Genomic DNA, 22,479 nt, shown 5'->3' on the forward strand with positions numbered 1-22,479 from the left:
CTGCCGCCCGGGGCCGGGCGCCCGGCCTGCTCCGCCATGGCGAGTGACAGCGGCGGGCTCAGCGGGCCGAGCGCCAGCGAGCGCGAGCGCCAGTACTGCGAGCTGTGCGGGAAGATGGAGAACCTGCTGCGCTGCGGCCGCTGCCGGAGCTCCTTCTACTGCTCCAAGGAGCACCAGCGCCGGGACTGGAAGAAGCACAAGCTCGTGTGCCAGAGCGGCGAGGCCGGGCCCAAAGGGGTTCCCGGGGCGGGGGGAGCGGCCCGGACAACGGCCGAGGCGCCCCCGGCACGGCACTCGCCGCGCCCCGAGCGCACCCTGCTGAGCTCCGGGGAGGCGCTGAGCCCTGGTGGCGGAGCCGGGCGACCGCGGCCCAACGGGCAGACGAAGCCGCTGCCCGCTCTGAAGCTGGCGCTGGAGTACATCGTGCCGTGCATGAACAAGCACGGCATCTGCGTGGTGGACGATTTCCTGGGCCGCGAGACGGGGCAGCAGATCGGCGACGAGGTGCGCGCGCTGCACGACACCGGCAAGTTCACGGACGGGCAGCTGGTCAGCCAGAAGAGCGACTCGTCCAAGGACATCCGAGGCGACCAGATCACCTGGGTGGAGGGCAAGGAGCCCGGCTGCGAAACCATCGGGCTGCTTATGAGCAACATGGACGACCTCATCCGCCACTGCAATGGGAAGCTGGGCAGCTACAAGATCAACGGGCGCACGAAGGTGAGTCGGGGGCGGGCGGGAGGGGAGTCTGGGGGAGGGCGCGGGGACGGGGCGGGCAGAGTCTGCGCGCTGCCCTGGCTGAGCGCGGGGCTGACCCCACGCGCGGCGTTGTGGCGCTGTAAACCCTCTCTGCGGTGCTAACCACGCCTTGGGGACATTAGGATACCACAGGCGCCCGGCCCCTCTCTGCCGGCGTCTGCCAAGCTGTTGCTTGCCCCGTTCTGACCGAGCGTCGGACGCTGCGCGTTTAGTTGAGAATCGGTGGGCAGAACTCAGAAAGGGGCATCCTGAGCACATCTGGGGCAAAGATTCCCGCATCCAGGAAAAGCTTGGCTGCACCCCTTACAGCTCGGTCATGCTCCTCATCCCTACTGTTTTGCAACCCGCTACACAACAGGGAAAGAGATTTCCGTTTGCTCGTCTGCGTGGAGGCAGGTTATATTTTTAGCGCCAGGTTACCTCGCTTTGCTTTGTTAATATGATGCCTCTGTTCAGAAAGAGCTGTCAGTAGCTTCTTGGAAAACTGCAACTCGGAATTGGGGCAGGACAGGGGATTCGCCAGGTTTCACTTTGGGGAAACCTCGTTACTTTCTCTTTGCTATTACACCCTCAAACCCAGTGAGCAGCGTTTTCCCAGTCAGACCCTTCTACCTCTCGGCAAGGTAAACAGCAGAGCTGCTGCTACTCCTGCAGCTCTTTGGCATCTTACTTCCCAGAACTAAATCTTTTCTTTGTATCCTGCTTCAGGGCTACCCCACTCTACCTCCTCCACCATCAGTCTCTGATGTTGTGCGTTTTGAGAGATTGTCTCCTGGGAAGTTATCAGAGGCACTTGTTTGTACACAGCCCGTTTCTTCCCATCGTGCGCGCGCGCGCGCGTGTGTGTGTGTGTGTGTGTGTGTGTGTGCGCGCGCGCGCGCTCTCGCGCACTTCTGTGTGAAACTGCCTTGACAGTGTGTGAGTTTCAAGCTGCCCAAAGGCTGAGCAGAGGCCACCAGCACAGTTCTGAAGGGGAAAGTTTTGTGGGGAAAAACAGTGTGAGGTCTGACTTACATCTTTCAGATTTATTGCAGCATGAAAGCACATGTTTTTTGTTGTTGTTTTTTTTTTCATTTTGGTATCGGGAGTTGAACTCAGGACTAAGCTCTTGTCAGGTAAGCGCTTACCACCGAGGGTGTATCCCACATGCTTTTATTAAGTACTTTTGGAGAAAAATAATAGTCGCTTAAATCTAAGCTAAGAAGGAAAAGGGGTCCAGTTAAGCCTCAGCCTTGGTCTCCGCAAGATTTTCATTTATATTACAAGAGGAAGGTCACCGTGGATCAGAAGTCTCAGTGTAATCATGAACTCCAGCGGGAAAGGAGGGAGAGCCGGGAATAGGGTTGAGCATGTGGACGCTGAACACATCCCATGGTGGGGGCCCGAGTTTAATTTGGAGCCATGGAGACGGTGCTGTCCTATATCTGTCTTGATGTAATTTCCCAAGGTAACTCAGCTTTGTAGTCAGGCTGCGACCTCTTCTCTCCTGTCTTCTTCCTACTCCCCTCCTCTGGCTCTTAGAGCCCTCAACTCTTCTGGGAAGTTGTTAGGAAATGTCATCTCCTCCTTTGTGGTCTAGGGTGGGCAGCGGGGTCTAAAGTAAAAAGCAGAGGTTTAAGTCACTTGACTCAGAGCATTATTGCTGAATAAGCAACTAGATAAAGGAAGGATGGATTTTTACACTATGTGGATTTGATCTTATTTGATTTCGCAGCTACACAATCCTCGTCCACAGGATTTCCTACCTTAAAATCAGGGACTCAGTTTCAGGATCTGTGAATGGTTTCGGGGAATTCTGTTCATTGTACTTCTTGGCTGAAAGAGTTTTAGTAATCATGTTTGAACATGTAATTTAAATGTTCCTTAAAAAAACAAGGGTGCTTGCTTTGGGGGACTGAGAAGTAATCACAGCAGTCTTTGCAGCTATTGAGCAACCACAGGGTACCAGGGACCAGATTAGGCGCAGTACACAGTCACAGTAATCTTAATCCTGTGAAGTGGATGGTATCATTCCTAATTTACATTCGAGGAAGTTTCAGCTCAGTCTTGGCCAAGCCCTACTGCTTTCAAAAACCTGGCTGAAATTCTGGCTCAGGTGAGTCAGAGGTGGAGCCCATGCTTTTCCTATTATCCTGAACGCAGGTGGAACTTTGGATGAGTGGGTGTTCATCACTTCGCACAACTGGAATAGAAGCTTGGTTTACAATAGGCAAATAACATTAGCTTTTTTTTTGTTGTTGTTGTTGTTTTTTTGTTTTTCTCCAGTACCGGGAACCGAACTCACGACCTTGAGCTTGCCAGGCAGGCGCTTTGCCCCTGAGCTAAATCCCCAGCCCCCAACACTAGCTTTGTATATGAATAATCACTTCCCTGGCTGGGCCATGTACACTTTTTATCAAGACACTGAACAATGTTTATTTCATGCAGTGACTTAAAAGCCACTTTATATTTAAGTACCTAAATCATGCTCCCTTAATTATAACTCCTAAGAGATGTCAGAATATAGTTATTATGTGTGATTGCAGAGGGGATCGTCAATAAAGAATTTTATTATCCTTCATAATATTACACTGACTTTAAATGTGTACTGCTGTTCACAGAGGCAGGTGGGTGGTTTCGGCGTCACCAGCTGTGGATGAGGAAAGGGTACTCAGAAGCTTGTGTGCTTGTTGAAAAGCCTGCGGAACATTAAGACCTAAGTTCTGCTTCTGACCAAGCATCTAATATTCATTTTCACTGACCTCGTCTGTACTGCGTGCTCTGTGACTGTGTGTCGGCCTGGCAGTCTGGGGGTGTGTGGTTAGCTGTGGCTCACACAGTTCGGGCTTTGGTTTCTGCTTCTGACTTCTTGCCTGCTTATCTGGCCATTGTTTATCCAGCTACTTTAAAAGAGGAACCACAGGGAACAGTGAAGTAATACAGGAGAAAAACAGAAACCCAGTGTTGCCACTGCTGTGACTAGGTTCTGCGTGAGTCCACTTTCGCCCGTCTTCTTTGGGATTTCCCCTTTTACCCTTAAACTGCCCTTTGATTCTTCACCCTTTCCCCTGCCAGGAGCCGTGCAGGCGTGTCCACGGAAAGGCGTGCAAGCTGGGTGTGGTGGCACACCCCTGCAGTCCCAGCACTGGGGAGGCTGAGGAGGATCGTTGCGAGTTCAAGGCCAGCCTGAGCTACAGAGTGAGCTCAAGGCCAGCCTGAACTGCATAGCGAGACCCTGGCTCAAAAAGACAGAAGAAAAAAGAGAGAAAGGAGTGCACTCTACTGTTCATTGCAGAGGTCTTGAGGGCACTTAGAAATCCACAGGAGCCTTGGTTGGGTGCAGGGAAAAGGACTGCAGATGGTCCTGGAGAAACAAAATCTTTCCATTGCATTTCTCTGAAGGAAAATGTATGTTCGTTAAGATAAAATTGCTAGAATCGTGTGCATACCCCTTAACCCAAAACTTCATCTGTTCAGTTTAACATGTAGGGGAAAGACATAACAAAATAGGTTGAGACCAGTAGCACCAGTTTTCATCAGTACCTCAGGTAATTCGTCAGTTCTAGCCAATAACAATGTTTTAGAGTAAAGAATAGATTGTGGCACATCCTGCTGCTTTAGTGTTGATTCCATAGAGATGTGGTGACAGTCCTCTTAGAGGTGAAAACAGAGGACCAGTGAGAAGGAGACCAAAGCTGGCCATGCCCCCTTGAGCTCAGCATGTAACCTTCAGACTGTGAGAAATGAACTGAGGGTGTGGAAACCTAAATAAGTACAAAAACAGAACCAAACAAAATTTCTTCTCCATCTACTTGTGCTACCCTTGTTCTCTTGGAATCCTGCACATTACGGATTGAAGTAGCCTGTTGATGGTTAATAGCTGCATCAGAACGCAATGTCAATTCAGTTACCCTGCGTGCAGACAGGCTGGGAATGCAGTGCTGCACCTGCAGCCATCCTGGCAGCTGTTGAGGAGATGCTCCTGGAAAGGGTAGACTTACCAGGTTGCAGTGAGCCAAGTCCAACTTTATAGGAAAATACTTCTGTCTAATGAGTGAATTTACCTGCAGATGAACACCTTGAATTCTAAAGGAGTTTTATTTCAAATTAAAAGGCTGGGGGGGCGGGCATGATTGTAGCTCTTTTTTGTTTTTTATTTTTTAGTATATGGTAAGTAGCTATATTTATTGAAGGTCACAGGATAGTAGCAGGAACAGGGAGAAGGGTGCAGGGAAAAAAGAGGGTGAAGGGGAGAAAAGGGGGTATAGCTCTTTTTTTTATCTATTACGTGGTAAGTCTCAGAAATATCCTGAACACCTTTAGTTACCCCAAGGAAGAGGAGGAGGATAAAGGATTCTGTGCTCCTTTTAGATCTATGTTGGACCTTGGGTCTGTTGCTGAGACTTCACCTTGAGCCAGTTGCTAGATCCCTGAGTCTCAGTTCTTCCATTTATGAATTTTTTTTTAAGACAGGGTCTTGCTATGTAGTTTCAGCCTGGCTTTGAACTCACTTTGTAGCCCAGGCTTGCCTTGAACTCTTGGCCGTCCTCCTGCCTCAGCCTCCTCAGTGCTGGGATTATAGGCATGTGCTACCATACCCAGGAGAAATGGTATTAAATGATAACTTTTTCTGCCTCTCAGTCTTGGAGTGAGGAGTACATACAATCCATCTTGTAAAGTACTTTTAAATTGTGAAGCACTGCAAAGAACTGTTGTTAACTATTTCTCTTCTCATTTTATTTTTATTAATTTATTTCTGAGACAGGGTCTCTCTATGTAATTCAGGCTTGCCTTGAACTCATTACGTAGCCTTGACTGGCCTTGAACTCTTGGTGATCCTCCTGCCTCAGCCTCCAGAGTACTGTGGTTATAGGTGTGCAGAACCATGACCGGCTCCTCATTTTAAAAGTCCTATTTTTCTTACCCTTTAAGAGTTGTATGCTTTGTCTGTTCCCTCACTTATAAACTGGAGAAAAGGGGCATAGAGCCGCTTCCCCCCTGCCTCCCACCCATATTTTTTTTCAAATTAGGAAACACTGTAAGTGCCAGAGAGGTTTAAGTAAGTTGTTCAAGGACAGAGTTGGTTAGTGACAGAACTGGCTGATATTTGGTTCCACTCCCTCTTCCCTCAGCACCTTGTATAGAAATCACACACTTCTGCTTAACTGAGGTGACCTGTTTCTTGCCATTTTGGATGTTAGTGACTTCCTTTTCCTTCTCTGCTCCATTTCGTCGTTCTGCACTTTGGCTGCTCTGACCCCAGTGGAGCTTTTCCTCTGGTAGATGCTCGCCTGGCCTGGCTTCCTCGCAGGAGGGACGTGCTTCCCCACAGCTGGCTTTCCTCTGCCATTGTGTGAGCCGCGCCCTGGGGCAGCCTCCCTTCTTCCTTCCTCCCTGGGGCTTCCCTTTCCCCAGTTTCCCCTCGAGCTGGACTCTGTCTCTGCCCTTCTCCCATGTTTTTTGAAGTCCAGGCCTTTCTGGTATGTCTTGGGATAGATGTTAGCAGTTTAGTTTTGTTTTTTTCACTTAATTTTACTTAATTTTTCCCTTCCCTTCTATCAGAGTCTCGAGCCGCTTTCATGGAGCCACGTTCCCATGCTGCTCTTGCACGCCTGCTTTGCACAGCGCCTTGTTGTGCACCCACTTGTCCTCTGCAGCTGCAGGTTGGTGTCAGATAACTCACTCACTGGGCACAATCTCCAGCTCATCCTTGACTCTAATTCCAGGACCAGCTCTGCTATTACGAAAAAAAAACAAAAACAAATACAAAACCTGATGGATGGTTAACCAAAATCTTGCCTTGCAACGCTTTAGTTCCCGCTGCGTCTCCTACTCCAGACTCTAACCTCTCCTGCCACCTGATGGGACGTTCTGCGCTCTGTGCTCACATTGCCATAACTAGCTCGCAGCTGGTTTTATCTCTGAAGTGCTGGGCAGTAGCCGAAGCCTCTGTGTGCCGTGGAAATCACACAGCATCCCTGAGCTTGGAATTCTCACGGTCCTTATTTAGCATCCCGAATTACATTTCTTTACCAAATACCCTTGGATCCTGGTGTTCTCTGAGTCTTGTTTTGATAATTTTTTTCATTAGCAAATATTGAATGAATATTCTGCACGGACAGGCACTGGCCGAGGAGCCTGGGTTGTCCTGTGTAAGACAGCATCGGTAGGCTTGTGTGTGAGGAATACCTGGCGTGCTGGTAGCAGACGCAGGGACAGAAATAAACAAGATAAGGATGAGGTGAGATTGGCAGATGATATTTGAGTACAGATACAAATGAAGGGAGGGGAGAGCTTTGTTGATATGTAGGGATGGGCATTCCAAGGAGAGATAATAAATAGCAAATATAGAAGCCCTGACATTAAATGTGCCTGGTGTGTTTATTTTTTTGTTGTTGTTCTTGTTTGGTTTTTTTCTGGTACCAGGAATTGAACTCACGACCTTGCGCTTGCCAGGCGGGCGCTGTGCTGCTGAGCTAAATCCCCAGCCCCGACCATTTTATTACATATCTAACATATTCTATTTTTTTGTTCGTTTTTTTTCTGGTACCGGGAATCGAACTCACGACCTCACGCTTGGCCAGGCAGGTGCTGTGCTGCTGAGCTAAATCCCCAGCCCTGTGCCTGGTGTGTTGAGAAAAGAAGACTGGCAAGTCCTGGGCCAGAGAGGAGAGCAGTTTGTGTAGGGTTTTGTTGTACAAGCTCTGGCAGGGACTCTGGGATTTAGTGTGGGTGACAGGGGAAACCATTGGAGAGTTTGTTTCAAAAGAGTTCTGTAGCTGAGTGCAGTGGCACATGACTGCAATCCCAGCACTGAGGAGGCTGAGGCAGGAAGATTGCCATAAGTTTGAGGCTGGTCTGGGCTACCTAGTGAGTTCAAGGGCAGCCTGAACTACATAGTGAGACCCTGTCTAAAAGTAAATAAATTAATAAAAATTTAAAAACCCAGAAATAAAAATAGAAGAGCTCCATAAGCCAGGCATGGTGACTTATACCTTCTAGTCCCAGCTACTCAAAAACCGACTATTTGGAGAGCAGCCTGGGCAACATAGTAAGTCCCCATCTCTTTCCAAAAGGGGGAGAGAGAGTTCTCTCGGCTGCTGTGTGAGTAGACACGAGGAAGAAGGAAGGAAGCAGGAATACCAGTTAGGAAACTCTTGCCTTTGTCTGGGTGCCAGGTGACCGAAGCTTTGCACAGGCACTGTGGACACAGCATTAATTGAATTCCGAATGTGTTTTGGATGCAGGGTCCGTGGGCTCTGCTGAGTCGGGTAGACGTGAGGCAGAAGAGGAGGCGAGGATCACTTCAAGCGCACGGCTTGGGTGATGGGAAAGAAAAAGTTATTATTCTGTCCTGCCCTGACTCTTCTGCTTTTGTTCACTTGCCCCACGGCTCCGTTTCCATTTATAGCGGCACTGTAAATGCTGACACTTCCCAGCCGCAGCCACAGGAAGCAGTTGTGTGTAACCCTTTTCCACATTCCTCAGCTTGGCTGTGCCTGCGATGGCTGCTCAGGACTCCACCACTCTGTCCTCACACGAGGTGCCCTCTTGGGTGAATTGTTCGTTTACAGGGGTTGGGACAGCAGTGCAAAATGAACTGTGCACGTTCACAGAACATTCATAGAAATTCACAGAAACTTTGGAGGAGATCGACTGGCTCGGTGTGAAGCAAGCACAGATTTAGATTCAAAGTCTGAAATAAATATCTTCATTTAGATGTGCTGTTCACAATCAGACTGCCAGCTGGGGGTGGTGGCACACACCTATAAATAATCCCAGCACTTGCAAGGCGGAGGCCTGAGTTAGAGAGCACGGGCTACACAGTGAGTTGAAGGATGGCCTGAGCCACACAGTGAGACCTGTGTCAACAACACCACCCCACAGTAAAAAAGAATCAGGCTGGGCGTAGTGACACATGCTTATAATCCCAACACTCTGAGAGGCTGAGATAGGAAGATAGAAAGTTTGAACCCAGGCTGGCCAACTTAGCAACTTGGTGTGACCCTGTGGGGGAAAAAAAGCTGACCTTGGATTCAATCCCCAGTACTTTAAAAAAAAAAAAAAAAAAGATCGGGAATGGGTAGAGAAACCATAAACTATCTGAAATAGCTCCCAGGGCTGTAAAATACAGAGGACCATGTGCCAGCTTCCCAATGTAACAAGTACAGAAGGAGAGAATCAACTTAGTTTAGGGACTTACGGGGTAACTTGGGAACATAGCAGAAATGTGTGACATTCTTGCCACCTTGACATAGAATTTGGCATGGGAGTTACAGTTAAAATACCAGTGATCAAATATGGCTATTAAAATTAGAACATGGCCTTCAGGACTTCTAAGCATAGGAAATGTTGCTGTTAACTCTGAGGTGGGGAGGGGTCATAAAGTATGAGAAGATATTAGGTCAATTGTGTATAAGCCACTTTTAAAACACTAAAACCTGAAAGGTCAAACCTGAGCAGTGGAACCCAAAAACCTGCAATCTCGTCTGAATTCAAACAAATTCAATTGTCTAGTTGTTTGATTTCTTTGTTTGAGACAGAGTTTAACTGTAGCTCATGTTGGTCTTGAACTCAACATTTCCTGCTTCAGCCTCCAAAGTACTGGGATTATAGGTCTGTGCTGCCACACAGGGCAAGACTAGTTTTTGAATCATGAAACCTGAATAGAGCCAGGCACGGTAGTTCAGACCTGTAATTCCAATACTCTAGGAGGCTGTGATCAAGTTCAAGCCCATCCCCAGGAATTTAGTGGGACCCTGCCTCAACATAAAACATAAAACGGGCTGGGCATGTAGTTCTATATAAAGAGTTTAATCCCTAGTGTTATAGACAGCTGAGTTAGATAAAATATTACCGGCAGTTTGATAGGGTTAGGCCCTTGAAGGAGCCAGCGCAGAAGATGAGATACCGTGCAACTGTGAGAGAGACTGGCACCTCCACTGTGGGCCAGACCTCAAGACAAAAGATGAAACAAATGCACACACATACCTCCCTAAGGATAAACATCAGGGATTGATATTCTAAATAGGTCTATATCGCCTTGAGGAAGCCGGGAAGAGTCACTAACTCAGCCGCCTACAGGAAAAGTCGCTGTTCTGTATTCATGCCGGCTTGCTGTGCAGCTTGCTTCCCCACTTGATCCCGATTGACCAGTTGTGTCCCACCTCATGCCCACCTTGTGATGTCCCATTTTGCCCACCTAGGAGCCACCTCATGTTGTGGATTTGCTCTATAAAAATCCCTGGGAAAGGCAAGGTCCTTGGCAACCCACTCGGGACTCTTTCTGTCCCTCTCTCAGACAGAAGCTTTTTTCCCCCTCAATAAATATATTCTGCTCTTAACCTCCATTGTTCCTAAAATTCATTCTTCAATTTTAGAGAACATGAACTTGACCCAGATAGCTAGCAGGTTGGGAGTTTCTTTTCCATATATCACTAGCATAGCAATAAAATAAAGTAAAGCAAACTGAGTAAGAAACATCGAATGTAACCAGTAGATTGAAAAGGACTGGTCAGGAATTTGGGGGGTTAATTTTTTCATTTCTCTTGAACTTTTTTCATTAATGTTGACACTTTCAGTTCTCCTAAGAGGTGACAAGAGGCTCTGATTCTGTTTTTACATAATTACCATCTATTCTGTCTAGACATTTTTTACCTCTACTATGTCTTCTACTGACTTCTGTTAGCATTACTTTTTTTTTTTTAAGAGCAGGATATATTTATTAGGGGGAAGAAAGCTTCTGTCTGAGAGACAGAAAGGGTCCCCAGTGGGTTGCCAAGGACCCTGCCTCTTCTAGGGATTTTTATAGCCCAAATCCACAATGTGAGGTGGGGCCAAGGTGGGAAAAATGGGAAATCACAAGGTGGGCATGGAATGGTACAAAACTGTGGTCAGCCAATAAGAGTACGAGTATAATTGCTTAGGTAAAATTGATTAAATTGGGATCAAATGGGGAAGCGAGTCACATAGCAAGTGGGCATGAAACACAACGGGGTTTTTCCTGTAGGGGGTTGGGCTAGTGACACTTCCTTGCTTTCTTTTTTTTGGGTCTTTTTGAGACAGGGTCTTGCTGTTTAGGTCGGGCTGGCCTTCAGCTCACTTTGTAACCCAGACTGGCCTCAAACTTGCAGTGATCCTCCTTCCTTAGCCTCCTGAGTGCTGAGATTACAAGTGTGTATCACCACGCCTGGCAAAAGTTATCCTTTTGCAGGGGTACCGGGGATCAAACTCAGGACATTGTGCTCGCCAGGCAGGCGCTTGTACCACTGAGCTATATCCTGGGCTCTTGCTTTCTTATGGTGATAGATACCTATTTAGGATATCAAACCCTGACATTTATCCTTGGGAAGTATATGGGTGCATTTGTTTTATCTGGGTTTTTTTGTTTTTGTTTTTGTTTTTTTTCAGACAGGGTCTCGCTGTGCAGTTCAGGCAGGCTTTGAGCTCACTTTGTAGCCCAGGCTGGTCTCCAACTTGTGATGATCCTCCTGCCTCAGCCTCCTGAGTGCTGGGATGGCAGGTGTGCACCACCACGCCCGGCATGTTTTATCTTCTATCTTGAGGTCTGGTGCCTGTCTCTCCCAAGGTTGTAAGGTATCACCTTCTGCACTGGCTCCTTTGAGAATCTAGCCCTGACTGCCTGTGATATTTTATCGCACTTAGTTACCCCTAACATTCCCCCCTCTGAGAAGTACCCCAGACTGCCCTGAGGGAGTAATAGGCGATGACTGATCTGGCTTCTTCAGGCTGAAGGGGGTCGTAGTTGATTGGCAGTCAGAGATACTCTCCAGAGGGTCTATCTAAAGGCCCTCGAGGGGCTGGGGATTTAGCTCAGCGGCAAAAGCGCCTGCCTGGCAAGCGCAAGGTCATGAGTTCGGTTCCCGGTACCAGAGAAAAAAACCAAAAAAATAAAAAAATAAAATAAAATAAAGGCCCTCGATAATACCAGGCATTTTCATCTTGGGCAGGCGTATAGTCTGGAGGAAACAAAGCCAAAGAAACAAGTATGCATGAGCCAAATAATAGGATCAACAGGATATTTATGAATACAGTCAACAAAGATTTCCACCAAGAAAAGCCAGTAATGCCTTCCCATAAAGAGGAGAAGGATAAGGTCTAAGGAATGTCTGAATCTGACGAATCTGACCTGCCATTGAATGGTCATCTGTGATCTTGGACAACTGTTGAGATATTTGTGAAAGGAGTAGAATTTTTTTTAAAGATAGGGTCTTGATATGTAGCCTGGGCTGGCCTTGAACCCACAGCGATTCTCCATCAGCTTCTGAGTGCTGGGATTAAAGTGTGTGCCCCCATGCCTGCCTTGAAATAGGTTTCTCAAAACTTGCTTTTTAGTTAGAAAATCTAGCAGTTTCTCCCCCTAAGACTGAGTCTTCTTAGGGCTCCCACAGCTCTATTAGCCACCCCACCCTGAACATATTTGTGACCCCGTTACTGCCCTGAGTCTTCGCCTTTCAGTTATTTTTTTTCATTGTATCTTTCAGTCTTTCCTAATTTTCCTCCATGTGTAATTGTAGCTTTTTTTGAAAGCTCAGTTCTTAGCTTTCTGCTTATTCCTGTACGGGGGATAGTGCCTGGGATAGTGCCTGTAGGGAGGATTTGAAGCATCTGTATTTCTAGACTTTTCTTCCCAGCGTGTATTAGCTGTCAGTTGCTATTAACCTATCACCCAAAGCATCATGGCTGAAAGTGATGAAGGTTACCACACACTGGTTTCCGGGCAGCCAGGCTGTGTGCTCTGAGGGGGAAGGAGCCGCTTCCAGGCCACTTGCTGGTTCCCGAGGACTGCGGGAGCAACACACAGCTCCTCGCCAGGTGGGCCTCTCTGACATGGCAGTGTGTGTCCAGTGTGCATGCAGGCCGCAGAGGTAGCAGAGCCTTCCAGCAAGACGGAGCCTCCAGTCACAGAAGTGCATCCTGCCCCCTGGGCTGTGTTCCATGGGGTAGAACAAGTCAGTCACTCAGGCTCTCTGGGCCTGGGGCCTCCGGCGCCCCATCAGGTAGGCTCCTTCTCTTCACATTATGCCCCCACCGCCGTGCTCTGCTTTACCACAGGCCCAAAAGCCATAGAGCCAACATCCAGGGACTGAAATCTCTGAAATCTCTTCATTACCTGGCTGAGTCCCACAATTGGAGAGCAAATCAGAGCCAACTGCACAGCAGGTTTTTTGGATGACAGATATTCCACCTTCAGAAACTAGAGCCTTGAATGTCTGGCAGACTGCTGACAGTCCGCTGAGTTCGTAGGGAACAATGGAAAGTTTCACCCGCTGCTGCCCGTATTCCCTCCACCATCATTGTCTTAACTGGAATGGGTATAGAACTCAGTCCCCTTATCAGGAGAAGTCATTCAACTAAAAAGAAAGGGGAAAAAAATCTAAGTCTGTTTTTTTGTTGTTGTTGTTTCTTTGTCTTTTTGAGACAGGGTCTCACTGTGCAGTTCAGGCTGGCCTTGAGCTCACTTTGTAGCCCAGGCTGGCCTCAAACTCACAATGATCCTCCTGCCTCAGCCTCCCAAGTGCTGGGATCTAAATCTGCTTTGGTTTTTTTTTTTTTTTTTTTTTTTTTGAGACAGGGTCTCACTATGCAGTTCAGGCTGGCCTTGAGCTCACTTTGTAACCCAGGCTGGTCTCAAACTCGCAACAGTCCTCCTGCCTCAGCCTCCAGAGGGCTGGGATTACAGGCGTGTGCCACCATGCCTGGCTCTAAATCTGCTTTGTAATGACCATCAAGCCCCATGGATGTTTTTGTGTTAGTCTTGATCACACCCAGCTTTTCTAATTTTATCACCTTATATGCAGTCAGACAAATAACAGTATGAATGAATGTTACATTTTGAGGGTCACAAACCTACACCTGACCCATGGCACTAAGAAATGTATTTAGAAGCTGGGCGTAGTGGTACGTGCCGCTAATCCCAGCACTTGGAATGCTGAGGCAGGAAGATCACCTTGAGTTCAAGGCCAGCCTGGACTACAGAGTGAGGTCAAGGCCAGCCTGAACTACATAGTGAGACACTGTGTCAAAAAAAGACATGTATTTGGATAACGTCAGGTCTTTCTCTGCAGTGACTGACTGATCTGTGGGCTTGTAGTGATCAAACCTTCACTGTAGGCAGCAGGAGGCTTTAGAACAGAGCTCTGCACCAGGAGCCCAGCTGTATCCACAGGCTCATCGCCTTCTGTGAGGCCAGTAATTTTTTTTCCCCTTAGTAGTGGGGTTGAACCCAGAGCTTCCACACTGGGCTACATCTCCAGGTCTTTTTAATATTTTATTTTTGAGATGGGATCCCGATAAGTCGCCAGCTTGCTCAGCCTGGGCTCACCCTTTCAGTGCTCGCCTCAGCCTCCCAGTGTGCTGGGACTGCCAGTATTGCAGCGCAGTACTGGAATCTACTTTTTGGGGGTTTTATTTTGCCAAGACTGCAGGAGCTGAGAATCTCAGCAGCAGAATCGTGCACGCTTGCCTCGTGGTTCCCCGAGGGCCCGAGGGTCCCCGGGGTGGGGAAGGAATGCATTCTTGGCATCTGTGACTCCTCCACAGGGGTTTAAGGAGCAGCCCTCCCATTCATGGGCTCCTGTTGCTTTTCACCTTTGGATCCCAGGCCCCAGTTCTTTTGCGAGTGGGAGACCAGCCAGGCTGTCAGGTTGTGTATTACTGTTCTCCTTACAGACCGTCTGGATTTAACCTGGGCTTTCCTTTCTGCCTGAGTCCAGTGACTCTGGTAAGTGAAGAGGAATCTAATGAATCTGGGTTCCTCCCTCAGGGGCTTGAGATATAAAGGTGCAAGGCATTTGTTCCTTTCATCTGTCCTCCCAGCTTCTTTTCTGCTGGCTCCTTACCAGACTCCTCCCTTCCCAGTAGTGCTTAAAGACTCTTCTGACCTGGCATGTGCAATGGAAGATCTGGAGTCCAAGGGGCCACATGTGGCCCTGGGTGGCTAGTAATGTGGCCCTGACAGATCATAACCTTTTAACATTACTGTGTGATTTTTAGTGGTATTTTTCATGACTCCATTCTGTAGTGCTCAGTGTGGATTGCATAGGTGAGAGTGGGACGCTGTGTAGGGGAGGCCAAGGAGCAGGGCTGACTCCACCCGTCCTTGCCACACACGGTGCGGTGGAACCTGAGTATCAGTGTTAGACACACTGGTGCAGCCTGGTGAGTAAAACACAGTGACTGCAGATAATAGTATTCCAAGCTACCCACATGAAGAGTGAAATTAGATGAAAATTTCTGATGAGCACCCTGAGAACTCACTCAGAATTCAGCCATTTCCATCCAGCCAAACAGTGAAGGCTTAGTTTTGTAAGAAGAAAGTCAAATATCTCGCTAGTTTTACGTACGTACTTTTGTTTTTATTTTGTTTTCTTTGGTTTGTTTTTTTGAGACAGGGTCTATGTAGTTCAGATTGGCCTTGAACTCACTAAATAGGCCAAGCTGGTCTCTTGAACTTACAGGGATCCTCCTGCTTCAGCTTCCCAAGTGCTAGGATTATAGGCCTGTGTCACCATACCTGGCTAGTTTTATGTTTCCTTTGCCTTTTTTGATGTTATATAAAAATATTTAAAAATGAGGAAGCTTTGTTATGTATACACAGTAACTACATTATGTACTTTTTAAAAATTTTTTTGAGGGGGTTGTTTTTTGAGAGAGTCTTGCTTTTTAGTTCAGGACAGCCTTGAGCATACTATGTAGCCCAGGCTGGCCTCAAACTTGTGGCGATTCTCCTGTCTCAACCTCCAGAGTGCTGGAATTACAGGGGTGTGCCAGCACCTTCTGTGCTACATTATGTATTTTCAGTGCGGTCCAAAACAGTTTGTCTTCATTCAGTGCAGCCTGGGCAAGGCAAAAGCTCCTTTGCATACCGATGATCTAGGTCAAGCAGAAGCCAAAGGCTAGAAGTAGGAGTGGAGAGCAAAGTTACGGAAAGACTGGGAGAGAATGATGAAGCGATACCATGCGCAGAGGAAGTTGGTCAATTAAGGGCAACTGAAGGAAATGAACTAAAGGGGAAAAGGTAAAGTCAATATAAATTGCCCAGGGAAAGTATAAAGCGGAAGCAAGAGCTACACATATTTAGAATATAAAACACTAGTGTAAGAAATATTAAATAGTATCATTTGGTCAGCACTTCCCTGCAGGTGTCCTGAGTGGAAGGACAGACAGACAATCTTGACCACTCTTCCAGGCTGCCCCTGTTGTGGGCTGCTTGCCTCAAGAAGCCTGTTAGGTAATTTGGCATCTTGGTTAAGGTAACACATAGCTGATATCTTGCTCTCCCCCCAACACACACATACTTAAAAAAAAATACAATGCAGCACATGTGACTGCTGGTCATGTGGTCCATAATGCAGCTCACAAAATAAAGGAGGACAGCTTTTTATTTTGGTACCAAGAATTGAACTCAGGACCTTACACTTGCCAGGCAGGCGCTGTGCCACCAAGCTATGTCCCCAGATGAGACAATTCGTTTTGAGAAGTAAAACTTACTGAGGAACTTGGAACACCTGAGATGCTGTACCGCTCTGCTGTTGCATTTATGAGAAAGGGAGATGACTTCCCAGGTTTCTAGTAAAATTTATTTGAGGAACTTGAAACACCTGATGTGCTGCCGCTGCTGCTTTGCACATAGGGAAGAAGATGATTCCACAAGCTTCTGTTTTATTTATTGAGATGATTTGAGTGCAGTACCTAGCTCAGTTTGCCTGGGAAACAAATGGGTAGCTCTTAAAGATCCTATGAAATAAAACATTAAATTGCCACTATGTGACAAGGATGATAACAATCTGGGAAGTTCTAAGTAATCAAACAGCCATAGATTGCTAGATAGTGCCTGGGTTAGCATCAAAGCCCCAATGAGATAATATACTTGAAAACACTTTGTAATATTTAAAAGCTTGCTGTTACTGCTATTATTATTTCATCACTGAAGTTAATAAAGTCTACCCATTGGAACAATTCAAAAAAAAAAAAAAAAAAAGAAAAAGAAAAGCAAGTCCCCAGGTCTGTTCTTTCTCTTCAGAGAATCAAAGGAGACTGTGAGTGCCAGCTCTTGACTTGGTTTATTTAGACAGAGTGTTGCTAAGTTGCCAGGGTTGGCTTTGAACTTGGGATCCCCTGTCCAGCCTTCCTCGGTGCTAACAGGTGCACAGTGCTGTGCTGAAGTTGGTTCTTGACTGCACTTACGCATCTGTTATTGATGGTCTGTTTGTTCCGGTGTACACTTCTCCTGGGGCGATCTCATGCACTGTGAATGCCCGGGATTCTGTCAGTTTGCCTCTTTCAAATGCTTGTTCTACTTAATTGCTGCCTTGTCAGTGCATATGGGCTCGTGGGAGTAGCCAGGTTAGGAAGGAGGGACGAGGAGTGCTCAGCATACGGCCAGAGGCCCGCCTGCTGCTGTCACCTCAGTGAGGAGCTGTGGTTGGGACTGACTTCCACTCTCAGGGCATGTTGGGGCACTCCTCACTCCTAGCGGGCTCTGCGCAGGCTGCCAGACACCTGCCGGCATTTGTCCGTAAGGACTGGAAACTCGTGATTGGTGCTGACGGTCACTCGTGTTGAGGATGAGCTTGGGGGGTGGCCGGGGCAGGGTGTGGTTGATCCTGTCCTCGAACTCCAGCTGTTTCTTCAGCAAGTGCTCACAGAGCACCTGCTCTGTGCTGGGTGCCACAGTGCCTGGATGATAGACTCTCCTCTGCCCTTGGGGACTTGCTTCTGAGCAAAGGCAGCACCGAACTGTGGCCCAGTTGGGGTGGCTGTTCACAGGATGTGCAGGATCCCATGCAGGTACCAGGATGATCCGGACAGTCTCTGGCTGGTCTGGTTCTCTGAAAGAAGCCATTACAGAGGCCAGGGAGAAGATGGGCCAGAGTCCCATCCACGTCTGGAAAACCACAGTGTCTCCGAGGAATGTGCTTTCCTCTACCACTGTGACAGTTTTCCTTATTTAAAAATTATTTTCTGGCTGGCTGTTCTTGTTCCCATTTACACTTTCCTGTTGAAAGCCATCTTCTCCTCTGTTCGGAGGTGTAGCCTTTTTTGTTTCCTTTTTGTGTCTTTCTAGTCTGGTCTGCCCATTGGTGCCCTTTTAAAAGAACATTTTCCTTCCTGGCCCTGTTTTCTGGGCTGGTCCAGAAGCTTGTCCCTGGACCTGCCCACATTTCCTCTCTCTGCGCGTTCCCAGCGGTTTCCGTGGATGGGGACAGGGTGTTCAGAGTTTGTGCCTCACCTGAGATCGCCACAGGTAGTGCTCCTGGGAGCCCGTGAGCAGAGTGCTGGTCTTGAACACCTTGGTGTTCTCCGTGTCTTGCACTGGCACTTGGGGAGTGTTGCGTTTGAATTTCCCCTGTCCCCTGGAATTGAGATTTTAATCTGTTCATGTACTGCCTGTCTCCCTCCTGTGCAAATTTACCAAGAGTTATGAAAATCGTACAGCCCCGTGTGGTGTAACCCCAGCGCTCTGGGAGGAGGCTAAAGCAGGAGGGTTGCAAGACTGAGCTCAGCCAGGCCAGCTTAGCAATGTAGCAGGACCTTGTCTCAAAATAAATAAAAACAAAAAAGACCCTCTCCGAAGGTCTTGTTTGAAGGTGTGGTTTGATTCTTCTGCATTCATTGCTTGCCAGCTGCTCTGTGAGCACAGACAGCGCTCTCGGCCAGCCTCAGAGTCTTCACTACTTCCCTTTGTGCCGCTCTCAGCTCGCCTGGGGTCCCTGGTCCATTGCCCACCACCACACCCCTGCCCAGCGGTTCAAATCGTACACCTTTTAGGGTCTGGGTGAGGTTTTCTTCCCAGAGATCCCCCACCCGGACTCTCTATTGATCTCACTCTTCTCAAAAAACAGTGTCTGCCTTTTATTCCCAAACTGGGGTCGGGGGTGGGGGATGGGGGGGGACTGGTGTGCTGCCCTGCCCTGCTCTTTTGAATGCTGCACGGGGGCGATACTTGGTGAGCTGCCCACACACCTCGCACCCTGTGCCTCACCTCCACCCACCGCCTTCCCACCCAGTTCTAAAACCGCAGCTGTTTTTAAAGTCTGTAAGAGTTTTTGTCTTGTGAACAACTCCTTTCTGTGATTACTAGGCTGTTTCTAGGCCCTAATTTTCCTGATTAAAAATAGCTCCAGCTGGCCTGGCCTTCAGCTGTTTTTAGCCCCAAGGACTAGGAGGAGGGTCTGCTTGAAGGTGAAGTCCTGTGTCCCTCCCCGTGCCTGAGGCCAACAGTGGGTTACAGGTTGAGTCCCAAGGGGGAAAGCCTACTTGTTCCACCTCTCACCCACCCCCCGCCAGAGAAGCCCCAGGACTTAAACCTGCAGTACGGTAGAGCTGATGTTGAAAATAAACTCTTACTTATCTGCCCTCCTCAGTGACTAGGAAAAGAAAGGTTTGTAGCCAGCAGGCAGGCGCAAGTTTAACATCGATCCCATGTGATTGATGTGTAAAACAGAACCTTCAAAAGCAAAAATTTATGCTTCAAAAATTATTTCGGTCTACTGTTATTTATTCAGAATTCCAGCTCTGTTATAGGAGGTTTTACAGTTGTGTTTTTAAAAGAGGGAATGGTTTAGACAAGATGAGAAATGCTTCTTTCATATCAGAAAACCCTCTGGCTTTAACCACGTGTGATCACCTTGGGGAGTAGGCAACATCACCATGTTAAAGGAAGGCAGCAGCATCCGGGAGTGGTGGCACACACCTGTAATTCCACCACTCAGGAGGCTGAGGCAGGAGGATTGAGGACAGTTTGAGGCCAGCCTGGGCTACATAGGGAGTTCAAGGCCAGCCTGAACTATGTCTTGACCCTGTTTCAAAAAAATTTAAATCAGTAAATAAATAGAATAGGAAGACAGTGGCAGAGTACAGACCATAGGAGCCTGTCTGTGTAAAGGTCACTTCAGCTTGGCTTTGGAACACGTTTAGACATTTTCATCCTTTAAAAAAATGTTTTGCTTTCCAATTTTACTTAATTCTGGCCCTTCAAATGTGTGTATGTGTTCATTCTCTTCAGTTCAGAGTTGCTAAGGAATGTAGTCTGGGAGTGAATCTTCACCATAGATAATTTATGTACAAGAAATGGTGTTTGTTTGGGATAGTTAGAGCCCAGAGTATTTTCAAATAAAACTTTTTTCTCTCTCTTCTTGAGCCAGGGTTTCACTATGGAGTTCACTGTGTAACCCAGGATGGCCTTGAACTCAGCAGTCCTCCTGCCTCAGCCTCCTGGAGTGCTGGGATTACAGGTTTGAACTACCACATCTGGCCTAAAATAAGACTTCTTGAATAAAGATATTTTCAGTTAGAAATCAGGTGTGGTGATAAACAACACCCCTCCACAACAGTTTACAGGCATTTCCAGAGCCATGATGTAAGCAGGTGTTTCCCAGCTTCATTTGCCTGTGTGCCAACTTCTCACCCCAGCGTGCGCACACATGCATAGGTTAAAGCCCATCCGTAGACCCCACCTTACAAACCCCCGTTGGAAGACAGCTCCATGAAGCCAGAACAAAACCAGCTTTCCAGAGGTTCGGGTCAGGCTGTGGTAAGAGTGTGGCTTCTGTTGTATTTTGTTGCACTCTGGCCCCCTGACTTCAGAACTGTTCCTGAGGTTTTCCCGAGAGAGTAGTCAGCTAAGTTACAGAGAGAGGGCTGCCAGTTGGTCTTGTGACAGGGGTGCGCATGTGAACACTTCTGAAAGACGTTTGCCTTTGGGCTGTCCTTTCAGAAGAAAAGCAGTGAACTAGTGCGCACCAGGACAGCAGCCGTGCCTAAGCCTGGATGGCTGCCTGGAGGGTCCACCCCCCAGACACCGCGCTCAGCTGCTCCTCGATGTAGAATCAGATTGCAGTTTCCCTGTAAAAGACTGAGCGCCTTTATCACTAATGACTAACCCTGGGCTGTCCTGTCCTGTGTTCTGTCCCCTGCTCCTGGGGCACGCATTCAGGTGTGGTAGGCTTTTGTTTTAGTTTATACTTAAAAGTGGCATTTCAGTAAGATTAGCCTCAAGTTTTAAAAGTAAAAGCTTTAGTCATAATTCTGCACCAGGGCCCTTTTCAGGCTGTTAGAACTTGGCCTTGGGTTCCTTTAACTGCAAATGTTTGCTTTGGTTTAAGGTGTTGGCTAACACCGGCATCACGAGTTAACATTTAAGATTCAGTTTTGGATTAAGAATGTATGACTTGCTTACACTGGGATATCAGAACCTTGTTTGCAATTAAAGCCGGTTTACTGCGCAGGCGGTTGGCGTGCACCTGTGGCCAGCTGGGCAGGGCATCTTGTGCCGTCTCTGATAACAAAACGTCACAAGTGGTGAAGTAACTCGACCTGGGAAGGTTCTGTCTCTCTCCAGGCCTCCCCTTAACAGAAGGATGGCAAGGGGAAATAAATATTTTATTTATAATCATGAATTTAATTATTTCAGTTATATGTAAAAATTGATATTAGTGAATTTAAAGGCTAGTCATGCATACAAATAAGCAAGAATGAGTGGATCAGATCTTATAAAGCATATATTTCATTGTTTTATAATTTGTTAGTACTACAAATTCTTCTTTTAAGCCATGTGGTCTATAACTTACTTAATAGGAAACTCCTTTTTTGAGACAGAGTTTCGTTATGTAGTTCAGGCTGGCCTTGAACTCACTGTGTAGCCCGTACTGGCCTTGACCTCGGCAGTCCTCCTGCCTCAGCCTCTCAAGTGCTGGAGTTACAGGCAAGCGCCACCAGCCCTGGCATAGCAACCTTTGTCAACAAAAATCCTGCGGTTGTTCCTTTCTTCCCTAAAATAACATGGTAGTTAGGAGTTTATCGAGTTTTCAGTCTTGCTTTATATACCTTCAGTCTTGCCTTATATGCCATTAATCATGTCTTCAGTTGGCTGTTATCAGCTTCATAGAATTTGGTGTCTGTGTTGTTGAATTTGACTTACATATATTTTGGTTATAGAAATTATACTGTATATATAGAAGATATGTATATATATATGTATATATATATATATTTCCTGGATCACTGCAAGTTGGAGAGACCAGCCTGGGCTACAAAGTGAGCTCAAGGCCAGCCTGAACTGCACAGTGAGAGCCTGTCTCAAAAAAAAAAAAGAATAGGCAGAGTTTGAATCTTTTACATCCTTGCTGATTTTCTACTTGATCTAACAATTACTGAGAAATATTGATGTAGAAGAGTTACTGCTTTGAGTTACAGGACACTTTGAATAATATAGCTTAAATATTTTGTAATTATAGCATTTGCTGTCTTTTGAGTTTGGAAACTAATATATATTTCATCTGTAAAAATTTTACATATCAAGCTGAGTGTGGTGGTACACACCTGTAATGCCAGCACTTAGGAGGCTGAGGCAGTAGGATTGCCATGAGTTTGAGGCCAGTGTGGGCTACATAGTAGCCGTGTCTCAGAAAAACAAAACAAAACAAAAAAACTTACATATTATGGGAAACAGCTTGCTTGTGAGTTTAGATGTTTTAATTATAAAACTACTACAGTGCTCTAAAATAGATGAAGCAAAAAGGAAAGGAATTCTGAAAAGGAATAAAAGAAGCAGGAGGCAAATTAATGGTTAATTTGGAGATTTCAATATTTCTTTCTCGGTAATTGTTAGATCAAGTAGAAAATCAGCAAGGATGTAAAAGATTCAAACTCTGCCTATTCCTTTTTTTTTTTTTTTTTTTTTTTTTCTCCAAAGGGAAAAAAATTATGAAACCCATC

The 22,479-nt window shown here is 46.9% G+C and overlaps 1 protein-coding gene across 1 annotated transcript in view; it reads left to right on the forward strand.

The window, feature by feature from the left end:
• Positions 1 to 22,479, forward strand: part of Egln1 (egl-9 family hypoxia-inducible factor 1) — a gene marked incomplete at its 5' end in the record, with an annotated part of 47,052 nt that continues 24,573 nt past the window's right edge. Inside the window, 1 exon segment of the mRNA XM_005404970.2 lies at positions 1 to 720. Within this exon segment, the coding sequence (XP_005405027.1) occupies positions 37 to 720 (684 nt within the window).

The sequence above is a fragment of the Chinchilla lanigera genome, unplaced genomic scaffold (assembly GCF_000276665.1).
Source record: "Chinchilla lanigera isolate Chin_1 unplaced genomic scaffold, ChiLan1.0 scaffold00091, whole genome shotgun sequence".
NCBI lineage: Eukaryota > Metazoa > Chordata > Mammalia > Rodentia > Chinchillidae > Chinchilla > Chinchilla lanigera.